The sequence below is a fragment of the Lynx rufus genome, unplaced genomic scaffold (genome assembly GCF_022079265.1).
Source record: "Lynx rufus isolate CCGP_SWC_20201006 ecotype Redwood Valley unplaced genomic scaffold, mLynRuf1.p SCAF_4, whole genome shotgun sequence".
NCBI classification, from domain to species: Eukaryota; Metazoa; Chordata; class Mammalia; order Carnivora; family Felidae; genus Lynx; species Lynx rufus.
The window spans coordinates 121939897-121967360 of record NW_025814856.1 but is presented as its reverse complement, the minus strand read 5'-3'; the positions used below and the strand labels follow the sequence as shown (position 1 = coordinate 121967360).

Sequence of the window (27464 nt, the reverse complement as noted above, 5' to 3'; positions counted from 1 at the left end):
CGGTCAGAGAGAGGGAGACACAGAATCTGAAACAGGCTCCAGGCTCTGAGAGCCCGACGCGGTGCTCGAACTCACGGACCGCGAGATCATGACCTGAGCCGAAGTTGGCCGCTCAACCGACTGAGCCACCCAGGTGCCCCTAGAATAGTGTATCCTAATACAGCTGTTCATTTCACCTAAAAGCTAAATCAAGGGAGAGTGTGTTTTTTGTGTGAGATTAGAGTTTTCAAATAAAATCTCATTGGTTCCTCAAATCCTCCCTAGGATACTTTTCTCTCCTTGCTCACCCTCTTCCCATTTTGCACTTGAGAATCCAGTCTTTGAAGTCAATGTCTAAACATCTATCTGTCTATCTATCTATCTATCTATCTATCTATCTATCTATCTATATCTATCGTACAAGCTGTGGAGGAGTAGAGTGAGAGAGAAAATCCCAAGCAGACCCTGCACTGTCAGCACAGAGCCCTATGTGGGACTCGAACTCACTAACTACAAGATCATGACCTGAGCGGAAATCAAGAGTCAGCTGCTTACCAGACTGAGCCACCCAGGCGCCCCTACAAATGTTTCAAGATTTAGAATAGCTTTACTCTTTAGGCATTACTTAGCAACAATTAAAACAAAATGAAGCAAGTCCTTGACAAAGTCAAATGAAATAAAATCAACAGCGACCCCCTGCCTCTCCCCTAGAGGACCGTCCCCATTGTGCGGCCTGAGAGGGTGAAGGGCAGGGACTCCCCAGGTCACACAGGGGACACGGGTGAGGCAGATGAGCGGGAAGCTGGGCTCCTGAAACTCCTGCTCGGGGCCAGCCCAACCGGCACGGACACGTGGCTGGTCTCACCAACCCACTTCTCTGTGCCAAAGCGCAGCAGGAAGGAACACCATTGAATTTCAGAAAGTTCGCCAAGCCTTCCACGTCAGTCACTTGACCACTGCTCTTATCCAAGCCAAACAGGCCAAGTCTGGCGCTGTAACTAATGGAATATTTATGCGCCTCGAACACAAAATCATATTGTTCACGTTCACGTAAAATCAATGGAGGGAGGAGGTGGTTTTGTATGGCCCTGGTGAGGAGAAGCAGTCATGGTTTTGCCCATGTGAGGGTCAGGGATCGCTGATTCCATGAAGTATTTGGTCAAAATAAGGAAGGGTAGGTTGAGCTAAAGTGACATCTCCAAAGAGGGAAAGAGGAGCTGATGTGTGAGTTTGCATGCTGCTTAGAAATTACTGGAATGGAAATGGGAAAACCAGTGTGCCAAAGAGAAAATCTTGGACACGAGGAAATGACCCTCACATCTTGCTCTGTCGGGCCCCGGGGGGAAAGGAAGATTATCGATCTCTGTCTCCCGACCCCCACTCTCAGGATCCTCTGAGGGCAGCCTTTCCTGGCACAGAGACAGAAGGCCCCTGGACCCAAAGCCCCTAAAGTGAGTGCAACTGACAACAGGGCCTGGCAATAGCCGAACCGATGCAGGAGGGTTTACTGTACTCACGGAGAGACGAGTGTGCAAGCCAGTGAGGCCGTGCTCTAAGCCAGGCTGTCAGGAGTGGTGGTAACCCGTGTGCAGCGGGCACAGTGCTCTCTGCCCCCTGGGAACAACCATTACCATTGGTGGTGAGTCTCTGCTTGTACCCATACTGACCCTAGCTTTCTGCAATTGCTCGAAACGGGGGAAGGAAGGGCGCATGCTCCCCTCGGTGGGTGCAAATCTCCATGGTGGCCTTTGAGGAAGTGAGCAAGGACACGTCACATTTCCAGTGAGGCTTTTTCCCTTAGCTTTCCCTTAGGTTTTAAAAATCCTTCCTTTGGATACGATAAGGGCTTTTGGTGCATATTTTTAAGCAATAGTTATGGATTAATGGCCAAAAAAAAAAAAAGAAAGTAACTCACCTACCAGTCCTGGTCTGTGTTTGCACGAGGGCCCCCTGAGCCAAAGGAATGGGTTTTACTGGGCCATTTTTGTCCTGTGTGACAAAGCCTCGAGGGGCAGCTGTGCTCTCTATTCCTGTCGCAGATCTGACCCCCAGCATGACTGTACTTTTTCTTCCTCCAGTGGAACCAATGGTAGTTTCTAAAAACTTTGAGTCTGCACGGCCAAAAGGGCAGACGTCTATATTTCACAGTTGTGGGTTTTACTTTTTTATTTTTATTTTTATTTTTTAAAGTTTATTTATTTACCTTGAGAGGCAGAGAGAGAGAGAGAGCGCGAGCACAGGTAGGGGTGGGGCAGAGAGAGAAGGAGACAGAGGATCCACAGCAGGCTCTGTGCTGTCAGTGCAGCATGGGCTCCAACCCAATAAACGGTGAGATCACGACCTGAGCCAAATCAAGGGTCAAAATCAAGAGCCGAAATCACAACCAGTGACTGGGACACAACCAGGCGTCCCAGTTGTGAGATTTTTTAAAAAAAAAAAAATTTTTTTTTTTCAACGTTTATTTATTTTTTTGGGACAGAGAGAGACAGAGCATGAACGGGGGAGGGGCAGAGAGAGAGGGAGGCACAGAATCGGAAACAGGCTCCAGGCTCTGAGCCATCAGCCCAGAGCCCGACGCGGGGCTCGAACTCCCGGACCGCGAGATCGTGACCTGGCTGAAGTCGGACGCTTAACCGACTGCGCCACCCAGGCGCCCCCCAGTTGTGAGATTTAAAGAAGTCCCTGGATGTCTGCGATCTGACTTCTTGAGATGCGCTGTTCACCTGCTCCCGAACCCACAAGGTTTTGTTTTGTTTTGTTTTATGCTATAACATATTTCCTAAGCTACCTCGAGGGCCAAAGCTTTTGCCTCAGAGCTGGTTTCAAAGTTCCTCTTCCCTCACCCGCCTCCGGAATCCTTCCGCAACACAATCACAAGAGGCATGCAGTCAGAGAGGAGACAATGTCGAAGGTGAAAATTCTTCCATATCTGGGTGGGGTGACCTTGGTGCTGGAAGCGTTGTCGGCTGGGAAAGTTCTGCCTTAGTAATTCCCGCAATGTCCTCCGTGCTCGGAGCAGAAAACACCAGCTAGTGCTAGGTGTCCTTGTCCCAGGGCACAGGACGGTAAAGGCAACGGTTTTACAAACCACTGTTTGTTATCTGGCGTCCGCACTAGGCCTCAAGGCTTATTTAAATAAAAAGTAGCAAGGGATATCGTGATGGCCAGCCTCACAGCTTCTCCGACATTCCCCTTCAGAGTCACTGGAATCAGGGATCAGCCTTAGGAGGGAAAAACCAAGCCATTCTGTGACCCAATGATTAGAGACAGCAGATCTGCTGTAGGGAGGTGGCACTAAAACTGTGACATTAACCCCAGAAAAACAGGAGCCACATTACATGGTGGGGAGGAGGCAACACAGAGAATTTTAAGCAGACGTTCTATGCTTCCATGGCATAGAATTTCTTTATATCAACCAGTATCCCATCAGTGTTCAAACTCCCCCTGGCCGGTAGAGTTTTAAATGAAAGTCTGGGCCAGGCAGAGAGAGACCACACCATAACGACTGAATCACAGCCTCCCAGAGCTGTCACAAGGCCCAGAGAACATCTTTCTTTAGATAGGGGTCCAGAGCCAGCCAGCTGCGCTGGAATTCTTGCACGAGCATCACCGTGAAACCTTCCATGGAAATGTGTGCCTTCCCCCGGGTGGCCTCTTGGTCTGCTACTGCCCAGCTGCTTGTAAACCGACAAAGCAAACAGCAGCTGAGAAAACAAAGCCTCCTCTACACGTTGGAGATATCTGGACCGGGCTTCCATTCCACGGGATCGTCCTAAAGGACGCGCCACATCTCCACTTATTCCTCCTCCACGGTTGCATGGCTGAGGGCTCTGTTGCTGACTTCAGGTATTTCCTGCTACACCCCTGGTCGCAGGCCACTCAGCTCCGTGGGAGGCACGAGAGAGGAGAGGAGGCCAACCATTCACCTCCTTGGAATCGTGCTACAGGAGCAGATACCGGCACAGGGGAGTTGGAGACCCTGAGAACCCGGACGTGGTAAACTCTGCCATGTTTTTGGACTATTTTCCGACCACTGGCCTAACTCCCCACTTTAAAGAATAACTCAGGCTTCCAACCTTGATCCTGACTTCTGGGGAGTGACCACCTGCTCCACACTGGCCACAGGGACCCTTGCCCTCAACTTCCCAGTCCCAGATCTGGTTACGTGCCCAGCTGTTTCCTGGTCCCTGAAATAATAGCAGCTACCATTGACTAAGCAGGCACTGGATAAGCAACAGCTTCTATCAGTATTTTACTTGGATCCTCATAATAGCCCCATGATTTGTGCATTCTACACGTCTTTACCACTCTACGGGCAGTGTGCCTTACGAAGTTGTATTATTATTCCCATTTACAGAGAGAAAAGTGAGGCTCAGAGTTACTAAGGCATTTGCTCGACATCATATAGCTAGCAAGTGGCACAGCAGGGGTTCAATTTCCAATCTGCACAATTCTAAAGCCCACATGTTTTCATTTTATTTATTGAATTAATTCATTTATTTTTAACACACCACGCTGCATCACTGCATGATCCCTGCTGACCCTGATGGCTCGGCCCAGCGAGGGCTGAACAGACGATGGAGAACACAAACATGTTTTTACACCTTTATGTTTTAAGTACTGTACACGGAGCAGGTGCAATCCTGCCTTCGCCAGCCTGAAAACGCATTCCAACTCCTCTATTGTGAACAGACCTTATTAAAATGGAAATCTACAGCTCCCATGTCCAAAACTGGTACATCGTGTCGCCTTCCTGGAGTTTTGAAATGTGTTTATGTAAAGGAAAGGAGCAAGGTCTATTCTCTTTGAAAAGAGTAACAAACTGGAACGGGTAGAGCTTTTATGGCTTTTAAAATAATAACTGGGTGTTAACTTTTGCTATCCCTAAATGTGTTACTTCTGCTAGAACTGCATTCGCCTTATAAAACATTCTTACTGAAATTTGAATGTGTTGAGGCTGTTCTGACACAACAGAGAACGTGTTCTGGCTTTCAAGACTTATGCAGGTATAAGACGTAAAGTGCTGGCTGGTTAGCTCCCAGCGGGTTTGCCTTGCAAGTTGTATTTTCGCAAAACTCACTAGTTCAGGAAGTAAGGCTAGGTATTAAGTGCCTACTATGTGCCTAGGTCAGTACTAGGCACGGTCTCAGGGCCACTCACTAACTGCTCACGGGCCCCGTGATCCTTTCAGTTCTGAACTTGTCTGTTCTAGAGAGATCTCAAAACACTAGCAGGACACGTTCAGTGCCTGATGCTCAGAGAAGCAAGCTTAGGATGAAAGGTGACTAATTTAGAGGACACAGGGCTCTTTAAAGATGAGATCTCAGGGGTGCCTGGGTGGCTCAGTCGGTTAAGCGTCCGACTTCGGCTCAGGTCATGATCTTGCGGTCTGTGAGTTCGAGCCCCGCATCGGGCTCTGTGCTGACCACTCAGAGCCTGGAGCCTGTTTCAGATTCTGTGTCTCCCTCTCTCTCTGACCCTCCCCCCATTCATGCTCTGTGTCTCTCTGTCTCAAAAATAAATAAACGTTAAAAAAAATTAAAAAAAGATGAGATCTCAAGGATCACATATGCAGGAAGCACATAATGAGGCAGCAACTCAAGGCACAAAGTTTCTGCTCTGGGAACAACCAATTGCACACTCAGTCCTACCTTGACGGAGCAGTGATCAGTGACAAGACCGGACTTCTCCAGATTCAGGCTCTAGGCTCCTCAGAGGCAGAGACTGGGTAAGTCTGTGCAGCGAAAGCTCCATAAATTGGCATAATGGCTTGGTCAAGGTTAAGGGCACAGTCTGCGGTCACAGAGCTCAGTCCCCACTGTGTGCCCAGTGTTGCAAGCAGCAGAGACCTCGAGCCATGAGACCATGAGTGAGCATCTTCCCAAACAGTTTTGTATAGTTGGGACCACACTACCTATAGGTAGCCTGCTTTTTTCACGCCATGCTACCTGCTTTTCATTAAACGTTCCAGAAAATGTGACTTTTACCGGTCGTCAACACCCGACTGCAGAGATGTGCCGGCGGGTCCCAGCACCGTCTCCCCTCCTACGGCTTTCTCTAGTGCGTCTGGGCTGGATCTCTAACTGCCAGCGATAACCTGACACTGGTAGTGTTCTCCCTTTATGGCAAGAAAGGAAGGAGCAGTTTGGGGGAAGGGGGCCCACCCCCCACCCCCAAAGATCCCAGGCTCCAAACCACAGTGGCGCTCCTAAGTACGACAGGATACATATGATGGGTCACTTGCAGCTTTTTAGGAATTGTTAGTTACGCTGCAGTTTAAAAAGCTTTCAAAGGCAAAGGGCCAGCAGATTTGGGGTATAAGACGGATCTCTGGGTAGGGATGGCTACAGAGACGGCCGAGGTTTTCACGAGTGGCCCTTTGGCCTCACACTCCCATGGCACCTTCCTGCCTTATCCCTCAGCTCAGGTGCTGCAGGACAGTGACTTACGCTCCTGGGCTCCTATGAAATTTGATAAAAGCCTTTCACGAGAGCTTGCAGGCTCTCTGGCCAAGTCCCAGGCATTATTATTGCATAATTCTGGCCTCCAGCACACCCCTGCAAGCCTTTTCCTTTTTGTTCCTGCCACCCCTCCCACCTCACAGCTGCAGAAACAAGAAACACATTTAAATACCGCCCAGAATGGCCCTTTGGAAGGATAACTGGCAGGTCCTGCCACACCTCTCTCGCTCACACACCAAGTAGATCTGTTGCAAAAGACAGGCTCTCCGCTGTCACTGGAGCAGTGCTACTCCTTGTGGGTGCAAATGGGCACGAGAGGGAGAATCAAGTTTTTAAAATTACTTGAACACAAAGGTGTAGTTTTGCAATGTGTGAAGGAGAGTCCACACGTCAATACTCTCCTAATAGCTTGGCCTAATGCAAACGCCTTCTCCTTGTCCCAGCGGTCACTGTGAATTCCGGGTTAAGTGTTCTCAATCCCTTATTAGCAACACTAATCAAAGTGTCAGAGCGTCATGAAAATCGGAGTGACAGTGTTTAAGAATTTTTTTTTAACCTCTCATTATTCCAAATACACCAGCAGACATGCAAATGACCTTTTCCAGAATATAGGGTAATATGGAATTCTACTAAGCCCCCCTTCCGCCTAGCACCCCTCAACTCTGCATTGTTTTTAACCACAGCAAACACAAAACTCTGAAAAAGGCTTTCACGGGACTTCAGATACCACTCCATTTTCCACGTTTTCTTTCTTAGGTTGACATGTTTTTCTACACCACGTGAGCTCCTGCATCCCAGAGATGGTGGGAAAAACCTCCCAATGTAAGCCACAGCTGATACTTCCTGACACTGGAAAGTCCCCCTTGCCTGTGAATCATGCAATCCTTAGACTGCAAGGAGAAAAAAATATCGCAGGGTTTCCCGAATGCCAACAAAGACTCTGCGAATGGTAAGGAGGGACAGAAAAGCGCGGGGCCACAAGATGCTTCTCACTGCAATTTCCCTGAAGCATTTTAGTAAGTGTTATCTCCAGAACGGACAGGCAGAAATATATGGCACCATGATGTTTTCTTACTTAGAATTTTGCTTTTCGTTGTAAATAAATGATTATCAAGCCAGTTTCCCCTTTGTTTTGAAATAATAAGATACAAGTTCTCCTTGGGGAATTGTTTTTTCCTTAAGATGTTTAAGCTTGAGGGGCGCCTGGGTGGCTCAGTCGGTTAAGCGTCCGACTTTGGCTCAGGTCATGATCTCGGGCTCCGTGAGTTCGAGCCCCCGCGTCGGGCTCCGTGCTGACAGCTCAGAGCCTGGAGCCTGCTTCAGATTCTGTGTCTCCCTCTCTCTCTGGCCCTCCCCCCGTTCATGCTCTGTCTCTCTCTGTCTCAAAAATAAATAAACGTTAAAAAAATAAATAAAAAAAGATGTTTAAGCTTGAAGAGCAACATTAAAAAATAATGCTGCAAGAATTTACAAACCTGCTTCTTAAATAAACACATGCTGTGGCCATGACCCTACCATCAGGCTTTCCCTTGGCCAACCCAACTCCAAACGGTTTATCAGTTGGTCAGAGACATATATATTTCCTTCCTCTTGAGTAGACAGTGTTATGTGATTATGGCAAGAAAACGAAAAAACCATAGGCCCTCAAGGAGTTTATTCTCTCATATTGGACACTACAAAAGGGTCGTAGGTAGATTTGAAAACAAAAGTTCAGTAAAAGTCTGCTGCATTTTCAAAAATCAAATCCATTATATTTTCTTTAGATTTTTAAAAAGTTACATCCTGTAACCAAAGAAACAATAATAATTTCCTTGTAAGTGGACCAATACACCAGGCAGGCAATTTTGATATTGTTACTGGATTTTAAAGGGATGAGACAAAAGACAGAGGATTATGGGGCAAGAAAAGAAGGGAAAGAAGATGGTGAAGACTGTCTGGCTTTTAATTAAAGCTTGCTCCCAAACTTTAGCAAGTCCCATCTGCCTTCTTCCTGGTTCCACGCTCATGTTTTTAGAAAAAGAAAAGCTGCACATCACCCAAGAAGAGGAGACAAGGATGGAGGGACAGGAAGGGAAGAGGTGAGAGGTGGGAGGAAGAAACCAAAAAGTTTTTGGCCCTGGTCTGATCCCCAGATCTTCCAGAGCTAAGCCGAAGCTTGACAGGACGCTTTCCATGACAGGGGAATCCCACATAACACACAAAATGCCCTCGGTCCTTGCAAAGGTTACGTCTAGAACAACCTGCCACGTTGCTCCATGAGCATGTATGTTTAAAGTCCTGACCACTGGTTAGGAAGACATTTACCTCCCTTTCTCAACCCTTCCATGCAGATATTAATTCATGCATACATGTATTCACTCATTCATTCAATGAGCAGAGTGCCCGTGTATGAGCCAGGCACACAGAACTAAAGGACCACACAAAACATACAATGTGGCCCCCAGTCAAATAGAAACAAAATTAAAAACTGATAACTGCTATGAAGGAGGGGTTCAAAGTAGGTTACAAATGCCACTGTGGGTGTGAGGAAATGGTGCTCCAAGGAAGTGACATCTGAGCTGAGATGCACAGAAAGATCTTTCCAGGCAAAAGGAAGAGCAACGCTGAGATCCTAAAGTAGGAGACATGGCAGGAGGGGCACAGCAGAGGTCTGAGAGATGGGATGGGCAACAGTTAAGAGAGGGACGGGAAGTCCTTGCAAAGTGGCACAGGGGAGGGACAAGATCCAGTGCAAGTGTATCAAGATCATTGGCTGCAGGTGACCAAAAGAAGGCTGAATGAAGCCAGCTGGCTTGTAGGACAGGTGTTGGCAAGCTTTTTCTGTAAAGGGCCAGAGAGTAAATATTTTAGGCATTGTGGGCCAAGAGGCAAAATCATCGGTGTTACGTAAGTACAATACAACCAAAAAAAGAGAACAAAATTTCCACAACATTTTTACTGACGAAGTTAAAAATGTAATAATAATAATAATAATAACGGGGTGTAATTTCAAAACTACAGTCTGATGAATGAGAAAATAAAATCATTCTGGGGGGAATAACAAGTTATTTCATTGATGTTTTGCCACTGTAGCATGAAAGCAGCCACAGACAATATAAACAAAAGAGCATGCCTGCAGTCCAATAAACCTTTATGAGCTGAAATGTGAATTTCACATAATTTTCATGTGTCATGAAATATTTTTCTTTGGGTTTTTTGCAACCATTTGAAGAAGTGAAAGCCATTCTTACTTAGCTCACGGGCTGTACAAAAACCGGACCGTGGGTTCCGTTCTTGTTTGCCAACCTCTACTGGAGAAGATCCCACATCCGGATGTGTGTAATTGCTTGCTCAGAGTACATTCATTTTTGGCAGGTGATTTTTACAGGGCGATGCTATGCATTTCTTGTCGCATGACTGCAAAAGGCTAGTGACATAAGGTCATTCCGTTATAGGCGACACTAAGTTTACCATTTTAAAAGTACATTTCCTCTTTTGTAATTAGAAGTAATCTGGGTGATACTTGGGATCCTATGCACATTGTATTCCCCCAAAACGTTTCACGAGGTGTTTTTAGCTTTCATGGATGATCCTTGCCTGAGTCAATCATTACACTGGAAGTTACAAAATAATTTTGATATGACTTTAAATGGCTGCCTAGTATTTTGTGGATTGCATAATCAGGTTTTGATGAAATTGCCTGGTATTAAAATTTTAGATTGTTTCTTTTCTTTCTTTTTTGGTTGCTATTACAAGTCATGCTTTCATTTATATCCTATAGCTAAATATTTCGTACATCTATGATTCATTTCTGAAGGAGAATTACTTGAAGTGAAACTGTATCATAGAATATAGCCATTTTGTAAAGGGTTTTGATCTATATTAACAAATTGTGTTTTAAGGAATTATACCAATTTTTGTTCCCATTAAAAATTATAAGTGCTTGGTTCCTGATATTTGAGCCAACATTTAAAAGGTATCATCACCAGGGCACCTGGGTGGCTCAGTTGGTTAAGTGTCTGACTTTGGCTCAGGTCATGATCCCGTGGTTTGTGAGTTTGAGCCCCGTGTTGGGGCTTATTTTAAATTGTTTAAATAAGTTTCTCCTTATTTTAAATTGTGTTTATTCAATTGTAGTGAGGTTAGAATATTTGTATGTCTTCCACCTGGTCATATCTTGTGTCCATTTTTCTACTTATCCTTTCCATATTGATCTGTAAGAGATCTTTATATACTAAGGATGTTAATTCTTTCCCTTTAATATTCATTGTGTATATTTTTTCCAGATTGTAGAAAGATGTGATTATAAAAAATTATTAAAATTTACATGGTTATTTTCCTCCTCAAAAAAATTAGGAATGGAGGAGGGAATGCAAAAAATTAACCAAATGTAGCATTATTTTTATTATGAACTTAAGCATCTTTAAAGAAAAAGAACTGCCTAATGAAATTTAAAATTATCAGCATTCAACATTCTCTTCTGATCTCGGTTACTTATACATATTATTTAGCTGATTTCATTACACACAAAATGTGCATTGTTTCTAATCCATCATTCCATAACTACTTGCCATAATAAGCACAGTTATAAATGTAATTTTTAATTAACTCTATGACAAAATGCAATTTTTAATTAACAGCATGACTTAAATCTCATTTAGTTCTTATAAACCATTTAAGGTCTAAGTTTTCACTAGAATACATAGCATTACTGTGCACATCCTTGTATAAATTCTTTATGGTTCCTTTAGGGTTAAACTCTTAAGTCATTCTCAAAAACAAAACTACTCGATAACCAGAGGAGAAAGTATGATACGTTTAGGTTTTTATGGTTTTCCGCCAGAGAATGTTCCAGAAAGACTCATTCAACGTTTATTGAGTCCCAAGTATTGGAGTGTCACCAGCAGTGTTTAAAAGGGCTTATTTCCCCAATCTCCAATGATATGGGTCTTGACAAATTTATTTATTCTGGCTAAGTTTACACTGTTGTGTATTGTGGTATCTGAACTTGTTAGAAGTGGCACTTCCTCAGTGCTGGCTAGTCCACACAAGAGCCACGTGACAGTCCCATGTATGTTTCCTTCACTTACAAACTTCATCTCCTTTATCCCTTGTGGGATCAAATTCAGCAGGGGAACTGCAACACTTACTTCTATTCTTCCTATACTGGTTGGAGAGCTTTTAGATATAATTCACGTTATGTGTTTTCTTTCCACTCCCTTCAAGGGCAAGAGCCACGTTTCAGGATGCGTCCCTGGCATGTTAGATACGGTCAGCACGGAAAGCAAACGTCCCGGGGGTGGCACCCAGGCATGCCCTCACTCTCACCGGGGTGGGGGATGGCAGGAGAGGGTCTATTCCTGGCTTCTGCGGACTTGGTTCATATCATCCCTAGGCAGCCCTGTCTCTGTGTGCACATCACCATGGCATCGTATCTTTCATTTTCCACTGGAAACAGGAGGCGTGGTCAGTGCTAGACCTGGCTCTCTGCAATGGCCCGTGGAGTGGAGGCTCAGTGGGGAGAAGTGCTCCAGGTTTTCCTCCCAAAAAAAGGTTCACTGTCAGCATTAAGCACTGATATTCTTCTAAGATGAGAGGGGGCATGATCGCACCCCCAGGGAACATACGGCAAAGTCTGGAGACACGTTTGATTGGCACGACTGGGGGTGCTCCTGGCCTCTAGTGGGTAGAGGCCAGGGATATTCCTAAATATCCTACAAGGCACAGGACAGCCTTCCGCGACAAAAATTATCTGGCCCCAAATGTCAGTGGTGCCAAGGTTGAGAAGTCCTTTCTCTAAAACGAAGTAACTGTCCTCTGTGCCTCTTTTTCTAAACCCAAACTATTACACCGAAAAAGAGTGTCCAGTAACACAGACGGGAATGGACTGAATTCAGTCTTGTGTAGATACGGAAGTTTCCTTTAGAGATTTATGTTTCATTGTGGCATTTCGCAAGACACTTCTCTTCTTTGCACCCAGAACTAGGCAACTGAAGCCCAAGCCATGTGATCACCACCCAAAGGGCACACTGGAAGCCGACTCAGCAGCACCCCACATCGGCTGGTGCACTTCGCCTCAGTTAGGGGGTCTTGGGAAGCTGTATTGCGCAGCAGGACTCAGAAGAAAAATTACGCAGATGTTTGTATACAACACAGAGACAGAAGTGGGAGAGCTCCGGAGGAGTGGGGAGAGAAGTACCTGGCGGGGCTGGCTTGGAATCGGACCCTGGAGCCCCCAGAGGCAGCCCCGAAAATGCCACCTGCCATAGGGGAGGTGGTTCTGAACACTGAAAACCTTCTGCTCAAGTGCATTCAAAGCAGCTTACACTCAACAGTGAACCAGACTGACAAACTGCAAAACAGCAGGTCTTACCGGGGGCGCTGGTGGGGGGGGAGGGGGAGGAGCCCCCAAAGGTGGGGGAGGTGGAGGCAGAGGAGGAGGTGGTGGTGGTGGTGGCACTGGCATATGTCACAGCGTCAGCGTCTCTTGCTTACGAAGGGTCCCCAGGAGAATGGTTTCTGCCCTGAAAGGGAGAAAGAGAGAGTTTCGAATCCGGATGTCTTTATCCACGTACAGGTTAATATGTGACACGCAGACACATGCATGTAATGGATGGCTTCTTTCTTTCCCTTGTGCATTCATTCATTCTTTCACTCATTCATGCTTTCTATGAATATTAAATGCCCACTGTGAGGCGGGCATTGGGTCAAGTGCTAGACACAGAAGAAGTAGCTAGATTTTAGACAGAATTATGTGATAAAACTGGTAAAATTTAGCTATTTATGTCTCAATGTCAGTAGAATATATGTCAACGGCAATACCTCGCTCCATCATGATTTTTCCAAACAACTGCGTTCGATCTCCTTAGCATCACACTTTTAATCATTTCTGATGCAATTTAAAAATATTCTGTACGTGCTCCAGTTTTCCTAAGCAGAACAAATGGAATGAAATGTCACCTTTCTGAATGTCACGGGCTCAACGTTACTCACGATGCCAGCCTTGAACCAGGCTTACCACGTGCATTAATCATTCTCCTGCTTCCTTCTCTACTGTCAGCTCTTACTTTTCTTTCTGTTGTGTTGTTGTTTCTATACAGACTGGTATGTGCCACAGAGAGGGCTTTGGAGCACAGATCTGCAAGTACGGTTCTGTTTCAAACAGCTAACATTATAAGATGTCTGATCTGCAAGTAAGTGTATTTCTCTGCGGAGCAGGGCCACTTGCGTGCGTGTGTGTGTATGTGCGTGTCTCAGAATCCGCATCAAGACACGCCAAAAAAGCCTACACTAGATAAACTATACTTAAAGCCTATACTAGATAAAATTCCCACCACGTAGAAGAATGAGGGAAACCTATGTCAGAACCTAACAACAGTTTAAGTGGAAATAGAAATAAACATCTGACTCAGGCAGGGGTACTTCTGTGTTCCTTCTGTCTCTGAGGTTACTGGAAGGCCAGAACAAGGCCTGTGCCTGTTTCTTTAGCTCTAAACTCCTGCGGCATTTGTACTATTCAATGTTAATATTCTTATCTCTTAGAGGCGAGAAGCAATTCTGTAACCTGGTACTTTGTTCTTAATCTAGTCCACAGGATTTTGCTTACTTAATACGCGTTCTCTTTACCTCTGTGGCTGCTATGTGACCAGCTAATCACATGAATTTCCACAACAAGCCTCTGAGGTCAGTAGTGTAGTCCCAGTTTTATCGGTAAGAAAAATGACATTCAAAGCTATTAAATAGCCTGCCCGAAGTCCCACATAGCTATTAACTGGCAGAACTGGGATTGGAACCCAGGCTTCCCAGGCTCTAAATCCGGCCTCTTCTCAGCGTGATTTTTTTTTTTATTGTGGTAAAAGGTATACAGTGTAAAATTGGTCATTTTTGTAATTTTAAAGTATACAGTTCAGTGGCATCACGTACATTCACAATGTTGTGAAATCAACACCACTATCATTCCCAGAATTTTTCATCGTCCCAAACAGTACACCCTAAGTAATAACTCCCCCCTAGTCCCTGGTAGCTTCTATCCTACTGCATATTACTGTGCATTTGGTTATTCTAGGTACTTCAAATACAATATTTGTCCTTTTGTATCTGGCTTATTTCATTTAACGTCTTCAAGCTTCATTCGTGTTGAAGCACGTGTCAGAATGTCTTTCCTTAATTGTATGTGTACGCATTTTGTTTACTCATTCATCTGTTGATAGATACTGGGGTTGTTTACACCTTACGGGTGCTGTGAATACTGCTGTGAACACTGGTGTGCAAATATCTCCTCGAGACTCTGCTTTCAATTCTTTTGGGCATATACTTAGGAGTGGAATTGCTGGATCATATGGTACTACCCTGTTTTCAGCAGGATTAAGAATCCCCTAAAGGGCATTTGGGTGGCTCAGTCAGTTGGGCACCTGACTCTTGATTTTGGCTCAGATCACGATTTCACGGTTCACGGGTTTGGCTCTGAGTCGGGCTCTGTGCGGACAGTGTGGAGCCTGCCTGAGATTCTCTTTCTCTCCCTCTGTCTCTGTCCCTCCCCTGCTGTGCTCTCTCTCTTTCTCTTTCTCTCAAAATAAATAAACTTAAAAAAAAAAGAATCCCTTAAAACTGTGCAAAATTTAACATGGTGTAGGCTATACATGTAAGTTCAATTTTCATGTGGCAAGAACCCTTGATAGTTTTTGCAAGAGTTCCAAAGAGGTGCGTGAGCTGGTCACTGTAGGAGAGCGCAATTGTCTTATAAAGTATTCCCCTGGAAGTTACTCACGCCTGGTAATTTATGTGTCACTGTTTCTTCCCTTGACAGTAAAACAAGAACAGAAACACTGAAAAAAAAAAAACTCATCCAAGTCCAGAGAGTAAAACTATACTAAAATTGGGCAGAGACCCCAGGTGGTCATTGGTACTCCTTCCAGGTAGCGGCCCTGTCATTTTATTACACAATAAAATGTCAATTGTCACTAGACAATAATGGAGAGTCAGATGAAGCTGGCATTTTACTGGCTGAATGCTAAAGCGAGTTGGATGTGAGCCCACCGTTTAGCTGGAGCAAATATGAATGATCAGTGATTTGTATTTTAACAATTTATTTCATAAAAGGCCCTGGGTATACGTTTTTATGATGATCCTTAATTCAGTGGCAAAATAATTTCATTCAGAAATTGACAGTAGGGATTAAAGACTTGGCTGAACTATTCTAGAGCAAGAGAAAATCTAGAGGTCTCATTAGGTGAGGCTTACATCTTTTAAGCAGAACAAATGAGAGGAGAAAGACCTGCTTCCTTTGGTGAAGAACTGAAAAGGGATTAGAGAAGCAACTTCAGAAACTTAAATGTCGGGGCGCCTGGGTGGCTCAGTTGGCTAAGCGTCCAACTCTTGGTTTCGGCTCAGGTCATGATCTCACAGCGTGTGGGTTCGAGCCCTGTGGTGTGCTCTGTGCTGACAGTGTGGCTTCTCTCTTTCTCTCTCTGCCCCTCCCCTGTTCACTCTCTACGTCTCTCTCCCTCTAAACAAACAAACAAACAAACATTTAAAAAAAGGAGCTTCAATGTCACTTACATAAAGGTTTTGTCATTTATCTAAGGAAAAATGACCAGAGGAAATAATTATGGGGAACTGTGGCAAAACTATTCATGTAACCGATCGGCACGAAGCTAGATTATATTTTCCAGCCTCCTCTGAAGTTAGATGTCACCATGTGACTGAGCTGTGGCCAAGAGAACGAAGGCAGATGTGATGAGCTCCACTTGTAGCTGGCTCATAAAGACCTTCTACCCACGGCTTTCCTCTCTTCCTCCATCCACTGGCTGCAAGCAAAGGTCCTATGTGTGGGCACAGCCACAAGATATAAGGAATCTGGGGGGCGCCTGGGTGGCGCAGTCGGTTAAGCGTCCGACTTCAGCCAGGTCACGATCTCGCGGTCCGTGAGTTCGAGCCCCGCGTCAGGCTCTGGGCTGATGGCTCAGAGCCTGGAGCCTGTTTCCGATTCTGTGTCTCCCTCTCTCTCTGCCCCTCCCCCGTTCATGCTCTGTCTCTCTCTGTCCCAAAAATAAATAAACGTTGAAAAAAAAATTAAAAAAAAAAAAGATATAAGGAATCCGGGTTCCTGACTCCCCTCTTTAAGGCCATGTGCCAAACACCTGACTGGATTTTACAGAAATGAAAAATGGACTGTGTTAAGTCATGGAGGGTTTGGAGTTAATCTATTATAGCCACTAATTTTTAAGCTACCTAATATAGGAACCTAATAGAATATAGCCAATTCCCATTATTTGTGGTAGTTATATTCTTGAAGTTGCCATAGCACTGAGTTAGCAAATACTGAACCTCTGCTCTTTGCAGAAACATAGGATTGGACCCCTCTGGACATCTGGTCACAAGATTTTTGTCAATTCATTAATATGTAATCTTGTTTTATGAGTGTTTCTGCTTAAAGACATCTAATTTAATATATATTGTTGGTACATTAACTTGAACTCATGCCAACAGCATTATAACTCGTGCCTGAATGAAGGTTATCTAACACACATTTTCCCCATAAGGTACATCACAGCCTTTTTGTGCTCAAGGACACTAGACAGCACTTCAGCGTTATATGCCAGAGGGGACATTTAAAACAGCAGACCAGGGGCACCCGGACACTCAGTTGGTTAAGCGTCCAACTTCAGCTCAGGTCATGATCTCACAGCTTGTGAGTTGGAGCCCCACATCAGGCTCTGTGCTGACAACTCGGAGCCTGGAGCCTGCTTTGGATTCCGTGTCTCCCTCTCTCTCTCTGCCCCTTCCCCATCTCTCTCTCTCTCTCTCTCTCAAAAATAAATAAAAAATTTAAAAAAAGACAGCAGACTCATCAGCAATAAGACAAAAATTTGAAAAACATGGCACTACACAGAATGTGGAACGAACGCCTGTTTACAGTAGGAGACCTGAAACAAGAATACAGAGGGCTGCCTCGTTCAACCTCAGCTGGGAACAGACATCCGTGCACGGGGCGACTCAAGATTTTCCCCTACTCTGTGCGTGTCCTTGAACAACCACGGAAGTGCCTGTGAATACTGACTTTGGGGTTGGTTAGCAAACTATGGAATCTGTGAGTAATAAGGATTGGCTGTAACTTTTTGAGCCCCTGTATGTGCTCAGCACCGTAGTAGGTACTTAAAATACACCGTTCTGTTTAATGCCCTCAACGACTCTGTGGGGGACGCTGGCATTTCCTATGGTGGGGAACTGGATTTTGACTCAGACACATTACTTCGTTTCTGGTGAATTTCAGAGATGAGTTAACGCTCTGGCCTCCCGGATCCAAGACCTCATTTCTTTGTTTCAGTAACTTGGCATAATTCAGGTCATAGGACTTCTCTGTTTCCAGTTAGCAAAGGTTTTTAAATATTTCTGAGACCCTCAAGTGGAAAGGACCGGATTCAGGGAAGTATCATTCTCCCACTTGCTCTCCCTGAACCTGAACACCGCTTGCCGTCCGTTAGCTTTATCCTGAGAGATCTGAGCGTAAGTAGGTGCCACGGGGCTTCCGGCTCGCTGAAATCGCCGGCGTGATTTTTTTCAAACTTGAGGATTAAAGGGTATTTTTACATGCAGTACTTGATGGCTGTGAAGGCTTTTTCCTGACAGATAAAATAATTAAGTAATTATCTAGAAAAGTAGTTGTTAAAATCTGACAGTGAAGAATGCAGAGCTCCAGGAAGTCACAGGCTGTTCCCATGAGCTCTTTGAAGCTTTGTGCTCTCCCGACACATTTAAAACTGTTATTTTGCTCTGTAATGTATTAAAAAGTGTCTAGGGTAAAAAAAAAAAAAAAAAGCCGGATTCTCAAAGGCCTTGATATTTCCTCCCAACTCATGAAATAACTCTAGAAAATAGCGTTGGGATAGATGCGGGTTAGATGTTCAAGCAGCGAGCGTTAGAGGGTGTCCAGGCAACAACTGATGCCACGTCCACATGAGACCCCCTGAGCACAGGGGACCGTGCTGCTCTGAGAGTCGGACAGACCCGGGCCCTACTCATGCCTCTGCTTTTCCCAGCTGTGTGGTCCCTGGCCAAGTCACTTAGCCTCGGTGGGTGGGGGTGGGGGGTCTCATTTTTTTGATCTGTGAAACAATTCTAATGCTTGACTTGTTCGTTATCGGGACTAAAAGACAGTACCTGAAGAACATCAGGGAGGCTGTGACACACAGCAGACGCATAACTGGAAACTGTACTTCTCATCATCACACTATCACCACCAAGAACTACAATAAAAGGTGGAGTAGGGTACGTGAGGGCTGGGGAGTGCCGAGGAATGTCACCTTTAATTCAGAGCCGGGGGTGGGGGCGGCAATAGGTACACATTTTGGTAGAAGCTATTGCGTGCTTCCGCAGGTGCAGAGGTGGCTCCAGGAGGGCTGTGGGCACAGAGGCAGAGATACAGAAGTGGGAGAACGCGAGCCGTCTGGGGGGCGCTGTAGGCGTGGTGGAGAAGAAGGAAAGGCTGGAACCACAGAGGGGCTGAAATGGCACGACACCATTCTGCAAGTGTCTCTTCTCTCGGGTACGGGTGGACGTCCGTCTTGTTGTGGCCATCCATCACCTCTTGGACACTTTTCCTATGCCTGAGGAATTTCTCCCAGGAGTCCTGCCTCCCTCAGCCAGAAGCCAGGAGCTCCTTTTCCCAGCATCCCTTGCGCAGGGAGCCGACTTGTGACCACTGATATGGGCAAGGTGTGTGGGAACCCTGGCTCCCGGGAGTGACGGTCCGGGTCTGGAGGTGGAGGCCCCCGTTGAGCTCTGGCTGACTGATATTCAGCGGGAACGCAAGACCAGTATGGGCCACATCCTCCCAGTTTGCGCTCAAAGGCCCCAAATCCAGATTTTTGTGTGAAATCCAGTTTTTAAGTGTGGCTAAACTAATTCAGAAAGCACTTTTAAAAATCACTGGGCCAAGAGAACACATCTGCAGGTCCCACAGGATCTGCAGACCGCCACAGTACAATCCCTTTACCAGGAGCTAGCGGGAGTCGGGGGGGGGGGGGTAGATGGTAAACCCTCCCTCCTACCCCTCTGTTCCCCTTCCTGCCCCACCGGATTCAGAAAGAGATGTGGACTGGGCTTGCCTATGGCATTAACATAAAAAGTTACACATATATGTACACCAACTGAGCTTTTTCAGGGAGAAATCACTTACGGTAAGGGATTTTACACGCTAGCTGCTTTTGCCAAAACGATACACTCACTTTTCTCCCCCCAAGGGTAGTTTACAGTTGCTCACAAATAGAATGTGTGCCTATTTTAAAAACATAAGGAAGAAGGATTATTGCCACTATTTGACAAAAGCTTCTTTCGCTGGTTCTTAAAATACATTTCAATAGGAATCTGAAAATAAGGTTCTCCGTGTACTCATAACTTTTTATGTTTTGTCACTGTTCCACTGAATCTCTTTGTTTCTTTGCCTATGAATTGGGGGTTCAGAAGAACAGAGATTTCTTACCTCTGAACTAATAAAGGCGAATGAGCCCCATGGGACAAGCCATTGCTTGCATTATGGTCTCAGCCGGGTCCCGCCACCCTACAGATCAGTCATTTATTTATCAAAGGTGCCCTGCGGCCAGGAAATCATAACCCACAAGCCCGTGAGCACATAAGGCACAAATAAGACATTTTCTCGAAAAGCATGTGGCAAAGCTGCCAAAGCTGTACGGAAAAGGATAAAGAAAAAAAAAAAAAAACCCTTTTCTCCAGGTGATGGTGAAAATCATCTATGAGTGCTCACTTTCTGCTGTCACTTCCTCACTGTTGGATGAGTAAATGGGCAGAGTCCTCTCCTGGGACTTCCCACCTGTCCCATACGCCACCTCTCCCACTTAACACTGTCCTCTTCTGGCCGAATGAAAGTTGATATCCTCACTCTCCTTAATGGTATGCAAGTCCTGGAGGTATTTAGCCTTTTGGGGGGAGTTGGGGCATGTTGGCCTAAGTAAGCGGGGAAGGGGGGGAGGGGAATATAAACCACATAGAAAAATCCTTGAACATTTGAGTTCTAGGGAATAGTAAAACAAGTTAGCTCTGACGTAGCATAACCCTTACTATGTGTCTGATCCTGTTCTTAGAGCTTTTGGTATATTTGAATATTTGTATATTTAAGCACCATAACAGCCCAGTCAGATAGAGAACTATTATCCTCATTCTTCGGAGGAGGAAACGGAGGCACAGAAAGGTTAAGAAAACTATCCAAAGTCACACAGGAAATCAGTGGGGAAGCTGGCATTTAAACTTGGGGTGCCTGGCTCCAAAGTCCATGCTCTAAGCACCATGCTAACTTAAGTCACTTGAAAATACAGGGCACCTGGGTAGCCCAGTTGGTTAAGTGTCCGACTCCGGCTCAGGTTATGATCTCACAGTTCATGAGGTCTGAGCCCCCACATCGGATCTTGGATCTTGTAAAAATGTAGATTCTGATTCAGTCATCTGGGTGGGGCCTGATATTGTGTAATTCTAACCAGCTCCCCGGTGAGACCAACCCTGCTGGCCTGGGCACCACAGTTTGAGCGGCTCTAGAATGTGGAAAACATGTAAGAAAGGCACAGTGTCCGCCCCAGACCTACTGAATTAGAATCCTTGGGAGTATCTTATCAACAAGTGATTTTTGTGCCCGCGAAAGTTTGAAAAGCTCTGTTGCGGAATATCTAGCATGATGAAACTCTCTGTCCCACACCACTGGAAGAGCCTTTACCGAAAGGCTTTCTATAGACTCATTTAATTTCCGCAGTATGGATCCATGAAAATGGCATACCGGACTTGGAATTGACGCACAAAAGTGAGAGGGAAACTAAGCTGAGTGCCCACTCACCTCTCACATCTGTGATCTGGAGGACTTTTAACACCTGAGAAACACCAGCCCTGATGACAATAGCTCCTGGGGCTGAATCTGCTCGGCCCCCATCGGAGATTGTAGTTAATTATCTGCTGAAATGCTTAAAGGATTAATGCAGACTTGTCTATGTGAGTTCCACAATGAAGACATACTTTAACCACAATCTAATATGAAACCTAGTAAGTCACACCTACCATGAGCTCACAAATTGGTTTCCTTTTAGAAGACTCTTAGGGAAACGCAAATTTGTTCCCAGATCATTCACTGAATTCATTATAATATCTGAACAGTATTTGGCGAAGGGAAAATTGGAGATATTGATAATATTTATCATTGACTCAGGTATTTAAATTATAGTTAAATGCCATAAAAATTGTTGTGTGTGAGGTTCCTAAGGGTGAAAGCAGAAAATACTGATTTCCTGTCTTTTTTTTTTGCTGCCTTTGAATGAGCTAAAAGAAGAACAAAGCTTATTAAAAATACATGATATTAATCACACATTTATAAGTAAGTCTCATTTTATACAACAGCTTCCTTCTGAAAAACGGCATCTCTAATTTTGGAAAGTCGGGGTATGCTTTAAGTATACAAAAGGAGTTTGTTATTCAATGGAAGCCCGTAATCAGTGTTACAAAATAAGGAGTCATTTTGCAAAATAAATTACCACCTCTTTAATTAACATATTTGATGATGTCAGATTTTATAAGGAGGGTGCTTTTTACTTTCTAAGGCGAAGGTGGTAACTTTTCACTTAGGATGATGAGTCCTCCTAAACTTTTGAGAGACAAATCCTGTCTTTTTAAGGGTCACTTTTGAGACTTTAAGTATTTTCACCTTATTCCTACTGTTCCAGCTCGGGCCAGAGAAGGGCCCAGCAGATTCCGGCACCTCTAGCCTCACGTCCTGCCTGAAGCTCTGCTAGAACGTCAAACAGTCTGCTTCCAGAAGCCACCTCATCTCTCGCCAGGCAGATCCCTTCCCGTGGCAGCAAGCACAGTTCAGTGACAGCCAAGTGACCAGAGGCCACGCCTCTCAGACCACAGGGCATCACTCCCCGATTTAACACACCACCTTTCACAGCTCCTTAATACGGAGGCAAGTTCTAGATCTCATCCTCCACTCTTCTCTACGCATCCTATACTTTACCCACACCACACCCGGGACGTTTTCTTATGTACCTTTTCTTTATACCTCTGTGTCTTTGCCCATGCTAGTCAGGCTGCATATGACAGCCTCTGCCACCTGGAAAATGACTACTGATTCTCTAAAACATGCTCGGGTGCCAGGTTCTCTGCAGAGGCTTCCCCCTACCGTAGGCAGAGCTAACTGTGCATTGCTGGGGCGGGGAATGTAAAATGGCACAGAAAAGTTTGAAAGTTTCTTGTGATGTCCAACAGTTATCGTAAGACCCACCAACTCTACTCCCAGGCTATCTACCCAAGAGAAATGAACACTTATGCCCACACAAAGACCTATACGTGAATATTTCTAGTGATGTGGTTCATCGGAACCAAGATGTAGAAACAACGCGAATGTCCATCGCCCCACGAGTGGATAAACAAAATGGCCAGGGGATGAAATCTTATTCGGCAATAAAAATGAATGAAAGACTGATCCATGCGTTGGCTTGGATGAGCCCAGAAATCATTACACGGAGTGAAAGAAGCCAGTCGCAAAAGGCCACAGACCGTATGGTCCCGCTTGTTTGAAATATCCAGAATAGGTAAATCCATAGAAGTAAAAAGTAGATGGGTGTTGTCAGGGCTGAGGAGATGGAATATGAGGAGTGACTGCTAATGGGTCTCTTTTTTGGGGTGATGAAGATGTTCTGAGATTAGATGACAGTGATGGTTGTGTGACTCTGAATACTCCAAAAACCACTGAATTGCACATCTGAGAAGCGTGAATTTTATGGTATGTGAATTACAATCCAATAAGGCTGTTATTCAAAAAACTAGTGCAGCATGATTAATATCAGGGAAAACAGAATCCAGGGTAAAAAAATATTAAAAAAATATTTTTTTAACATGTATTTATCCTTGAGACAGAGCATGAACGGGGGAGGGTCAGAGAGAGAGGGAGACACAGAATCTGAAACAGGCTCCAGTCTCTGAGCGGTCAGCCCAGAGCCCGACGCGGGGCTCGAACTCATGGACCGCGAGATCATGACCCGAGGCGAAGTCGGCCGCTCAACCGACTGAGCCACCCAGGCGCCCCCAGGGTAAAAAAAAAAAAATATTAATAGAAATATAAAGTGCTTTGAATTAACTGCTCCCATGGGTAATGACAAGTAAAAAGCATAAGAAAACCCTGAGGCAGGCCTTGCATGGTGGAAGGGAGTGAGAAGGGTATGAGCAAAGCTTTGCCACGCGCACACGTATGGCGTGTGTGGAAACCAGTCACAGCCAGCATAGAGCTCACAGAGCCAGGTTGTCAAGGAATTTGAACTTCATTTTGTAGGCTTTTAAAGACAGGAAAGATGTTAAAATACTTTGGGTTTCAAAGACAGCACCCTGGGGCCACGTGAGGAACATGAATTATAGGGAGAAGCAGTGAACAGGTGGAAAAATTTGGGGATCCATACGAGCGAGGATGGACATTATCTGAATTAGCATCATGGGATCCAGGCAAGGAGGATATTAGCTTGCATGTTCAGATGGGGGAGAAGAATCAGCCCAGGATAACCCCAGTACTCCTTGCCAAGACAATCTAGGGTTAAATAAGGAAGATGGGAGAAAGTGTGTGGATGGGGGCACCAGGGGTAGACGGGCAGGGAGAAGTGGGTTTACTTTGAATCATATGAAGTGCTTTCAGCACATGGAAATTTAGATCCAAAACTTAGAAAAGAATCGGGACGGGTGAGAGCGACTCAGGAATCTTTACATAAGGCAGTTGGGTATGCTTCATTCTCGCGTGCTAATTGTATGAAGATCTGGAAACGCATAACACTTTAAACTACTGAGTTGTCTTCTGTAATTTCTAATTAAGTCAAGGGCATGGCTAATAAAGGCAGCAAGTCAGGTGGCTGTACTGCTGTCTACTCAATAACCATTCCCTCTTCTTCCTCATAGCGAAACCCCTAATTTGTGTGGGGGGGGGCGGGGGTAGGAGTTGCAATTTACTCAGCTAAAAATATTTGATTTCTCAGACTTCCCTATATTTTGAGCAACCTTGTGACATCATCCTGGTCAACGAGATGTAGGTGGGAGCAGCTGGGGAGGGCATCACTTTCTGAATAAAGAGGTAACACCTTCGCACTAGAAGGGCTCTCACTCTTCGGATATTTACACCTTCCTCTTCTTCCTGACTGTACTCCAGATGTAAGCCCAGAGACACAGCAGCCATCTTGTGACCATGAAGCAGCCAGATGTAAGATGAGGTCCTATAGGCTAAGGAGGGTGAAGCAGGAAGATGGAAAGAGACAGACTCTCTGAAAGCATTGTCTGAGCTCTTCCATCAGCTCTGGACTGCCTTTCCTGGGAGTCTATTTCCACAAGACAAATAAACATAACTGTTTAAGTCAGATTCTTATGCGTGTGTTGTTTTTGTTTTGTTTGGTCGGCTTGGCGACTGAATGCAATCCTAATGGATACAAGTCATATTTGGACTAATATATATATATTTACTGTTAGGCATATTAGATTATATTAGCATATAACATATAGTAAGACTAAAAAGACATGACCATTATTTCGATTACTAAAAAAATTTAAAACCAAAGTATTTATTCTTACTACCCAGAAGTCCTGATAGCATTAAGGGGTTTAAGAGGTAGTACAAAGCACTGGATTTTTCTTTTTCCAAACACTGTGATAAAATGTGCAGCTAAACAGAGATTATGGGACTATCCGCATTAAGAAAATTCATGAATACATACTCTATTAATGAGCATATGTGCATGGAACACCCTTCTGGATGAAGTCAACTGATCTGGCATATTTAAATGGCTTTAGTCAAAATGAATGTTCTTAAAGATGGGGTTGTTCACCTGACTCTCCCAAGAATGACAATCTTTGGAAGAAAGAATCTTTCTACTCTCCTAGGCCCTCAGTAAACATAGCTAAGAAAATAGCATGTCCCCAAACCACAGCTTGCTGGTCCTTCACAGAAGAGCTTTTACTGGGCTGTGCTCTGGGATTAGGTCTCCAGAACTATAGTCAATAACATTCTAGGAAACGCTTATTATTGCCCTTCTACCACAAAACTTCCACTGTGTTCACAGTAGGGACTATGTTGAACACTTAGATTCCTACAGCAGCAACGACTGCTTTGAAGACCCACCAGGAGAAAGTTGTCCCAGGTTTTGGGACCAGGAAAAGCTGTGCAACTGATCTGTTTTTATCTCATGGTCACTGTGGATCAAGTAACTATTTGTGTTTTCTTTCCTCTGTGTTCTGGCCACTGGGAAGCTCTGGCAAATTTGTAACCTTCTCTCCAGAAACCATACTAGACCTCACAGTAGACTCATCTCTAGAAACTACCTGCATCTTATGAAACAGGCTTATTCTCTAAGTTACCTCTGATTTTATCTTGCTTTCCAATCTGTGTTTTCTTTACCCTGGTTTCATTCTCTATTAATTTTCTGTTTATTATCTATTTTTGTAAACTCCTCAAATGTGTATGGAATGGGGAATATTTAAGGCAGACAACTTTTAAAAGCATCAGATGAGGGGCGCCTGGGTGGCTCAGTCGGTTAAGCGGCCGACTTCGGCTCAGGTCATGATCTCGCGATCCGTGAGTTCGAGCCCCGCATCGGGCTCTGTGCTGACAGCTCAGAGCCTGGAGCCTGTTTCGGATTCTGTGTCTCCCTCTCTCTGACCCTCCCCCGTTCATGCTCTGTCTCTCTCTGTCTCAAAAATAAATAAACGTTAAAAAAAATTAAAAAAAAAATAAAAGCATCAGATGATAATAACAATAGCTAATTTATTGACCACTGCTATGAATGAGGTACCATTCTAAGCACTGAACCTATCTTATGTACTCTAAATATGAAATAACTACTATTATCAGGCCCATTTGACAGATGAGGAAACCGAGGCATAGCAAAGTTATTTGTCCAAGATCATATAACAAACAAGTGATGAACACAAGATTCAGACCCAGGTATTCTGAATTATACAATTTCTACAAAAAAAGAAATAATAATATTGAATTTCTAAAAGAAGCAGAGGCCTTCTGATTTTGTAGGCTGAGTTTCCCATCCTTCAGCTTTTTAAAAAATAACTTTTACTTATTTTTTGAGAGAAAGAGAGACAAAGCATGAGCAGGAGAGGGTCAGAGAGAGAGACAGAGAGAGAGAGAGACATAGAATCTGAAGCAAGCTCCAGGCTCTGAGCTGTCAGCACAGAGCCCAACTTGGGGCTCGAACCCGTGAACTGCGAGATCAGGACCTGAGCCAAAGTCGGACACTTAACCAACTGAGCCACCCAGGGACCCCTACCATCCTACAGCTTTACAGGAGATATCTATTATACATCTTGTCCATAAAGTCATGCCTGACGATCCATATCAACTGAGGGGAATGAGACAGTAAAAGTCAAAAGGACAGATAATCCAAAAATAATTGGCTTATGATCTTAGAACATAAGGGTTTTCATCCATTCACTTTCTTGTTCATGCAGTACTCATCATACGCCATGATGGTGCAGGTGCTGGGAACAGAGACGAAGCAGACAAGTACCTGCCCTTCAGGAGCTCAGTTGCAAAAAGGGAGAGTCAGGGAGGTAGAGGGTGTCTTGGGGTTATGAATGGGCTGATAGCAGACTGCTGAGAGCAGGGTGTGACATGATCATTCTAAGAGCAGATTAGCCCTTGGTCTCTCTGTCACAACTGATAATGAAAGTAAGAAGAACCAGCTCCTTTATAAGGCTATTGCGATGATTTCATACATAGAAAGGTCTTAGCCTAGCCTGGCACATAGTAAGTGTGGAGCACCTGTTAGCTTTTAGCTCCCAAGGCACAGTGGACAGCACCCCAGGAATCCTGCTTTGTCTCTCTCTCTCTCTCTCTCACACACACACACACACACACACACACACACACACACACACACTTTTATGGACACATGTCCTCATAAGCTCAAGAACTGAGGCTGGCTGCCGCTTCCTCGTAGCTACTCCCTAGGAGCTTACATTCCGTAAGCACTCTTTCCTGGATGTCACCATCTCAGATTCAGTGTCTCA

The 27464-nt window shown here is 44.8% G+C and overlaps 1 protein-coding gene across 1 annotated transcript in view; it reads right to left on the bottom strand.

Annotated features, from left to right (window-relative positions):
* The window catches only part of WIPF3 (WAS/WASL interacting protein family member 3), a 75601-nt gene extending 48681 nt beyond the window's left edge, over positions 1–26920 (bottom strand). The window contains 1 exon segment of the mRNA XM_047095236.1: positions 26888–26920. Coding sequence (XP_046951192.1) covers positions 26888–26920 — 33 coding nt within the window.
* Between the last annotated feature and the right edge of the window lie 544 nt (positions 26921–27464).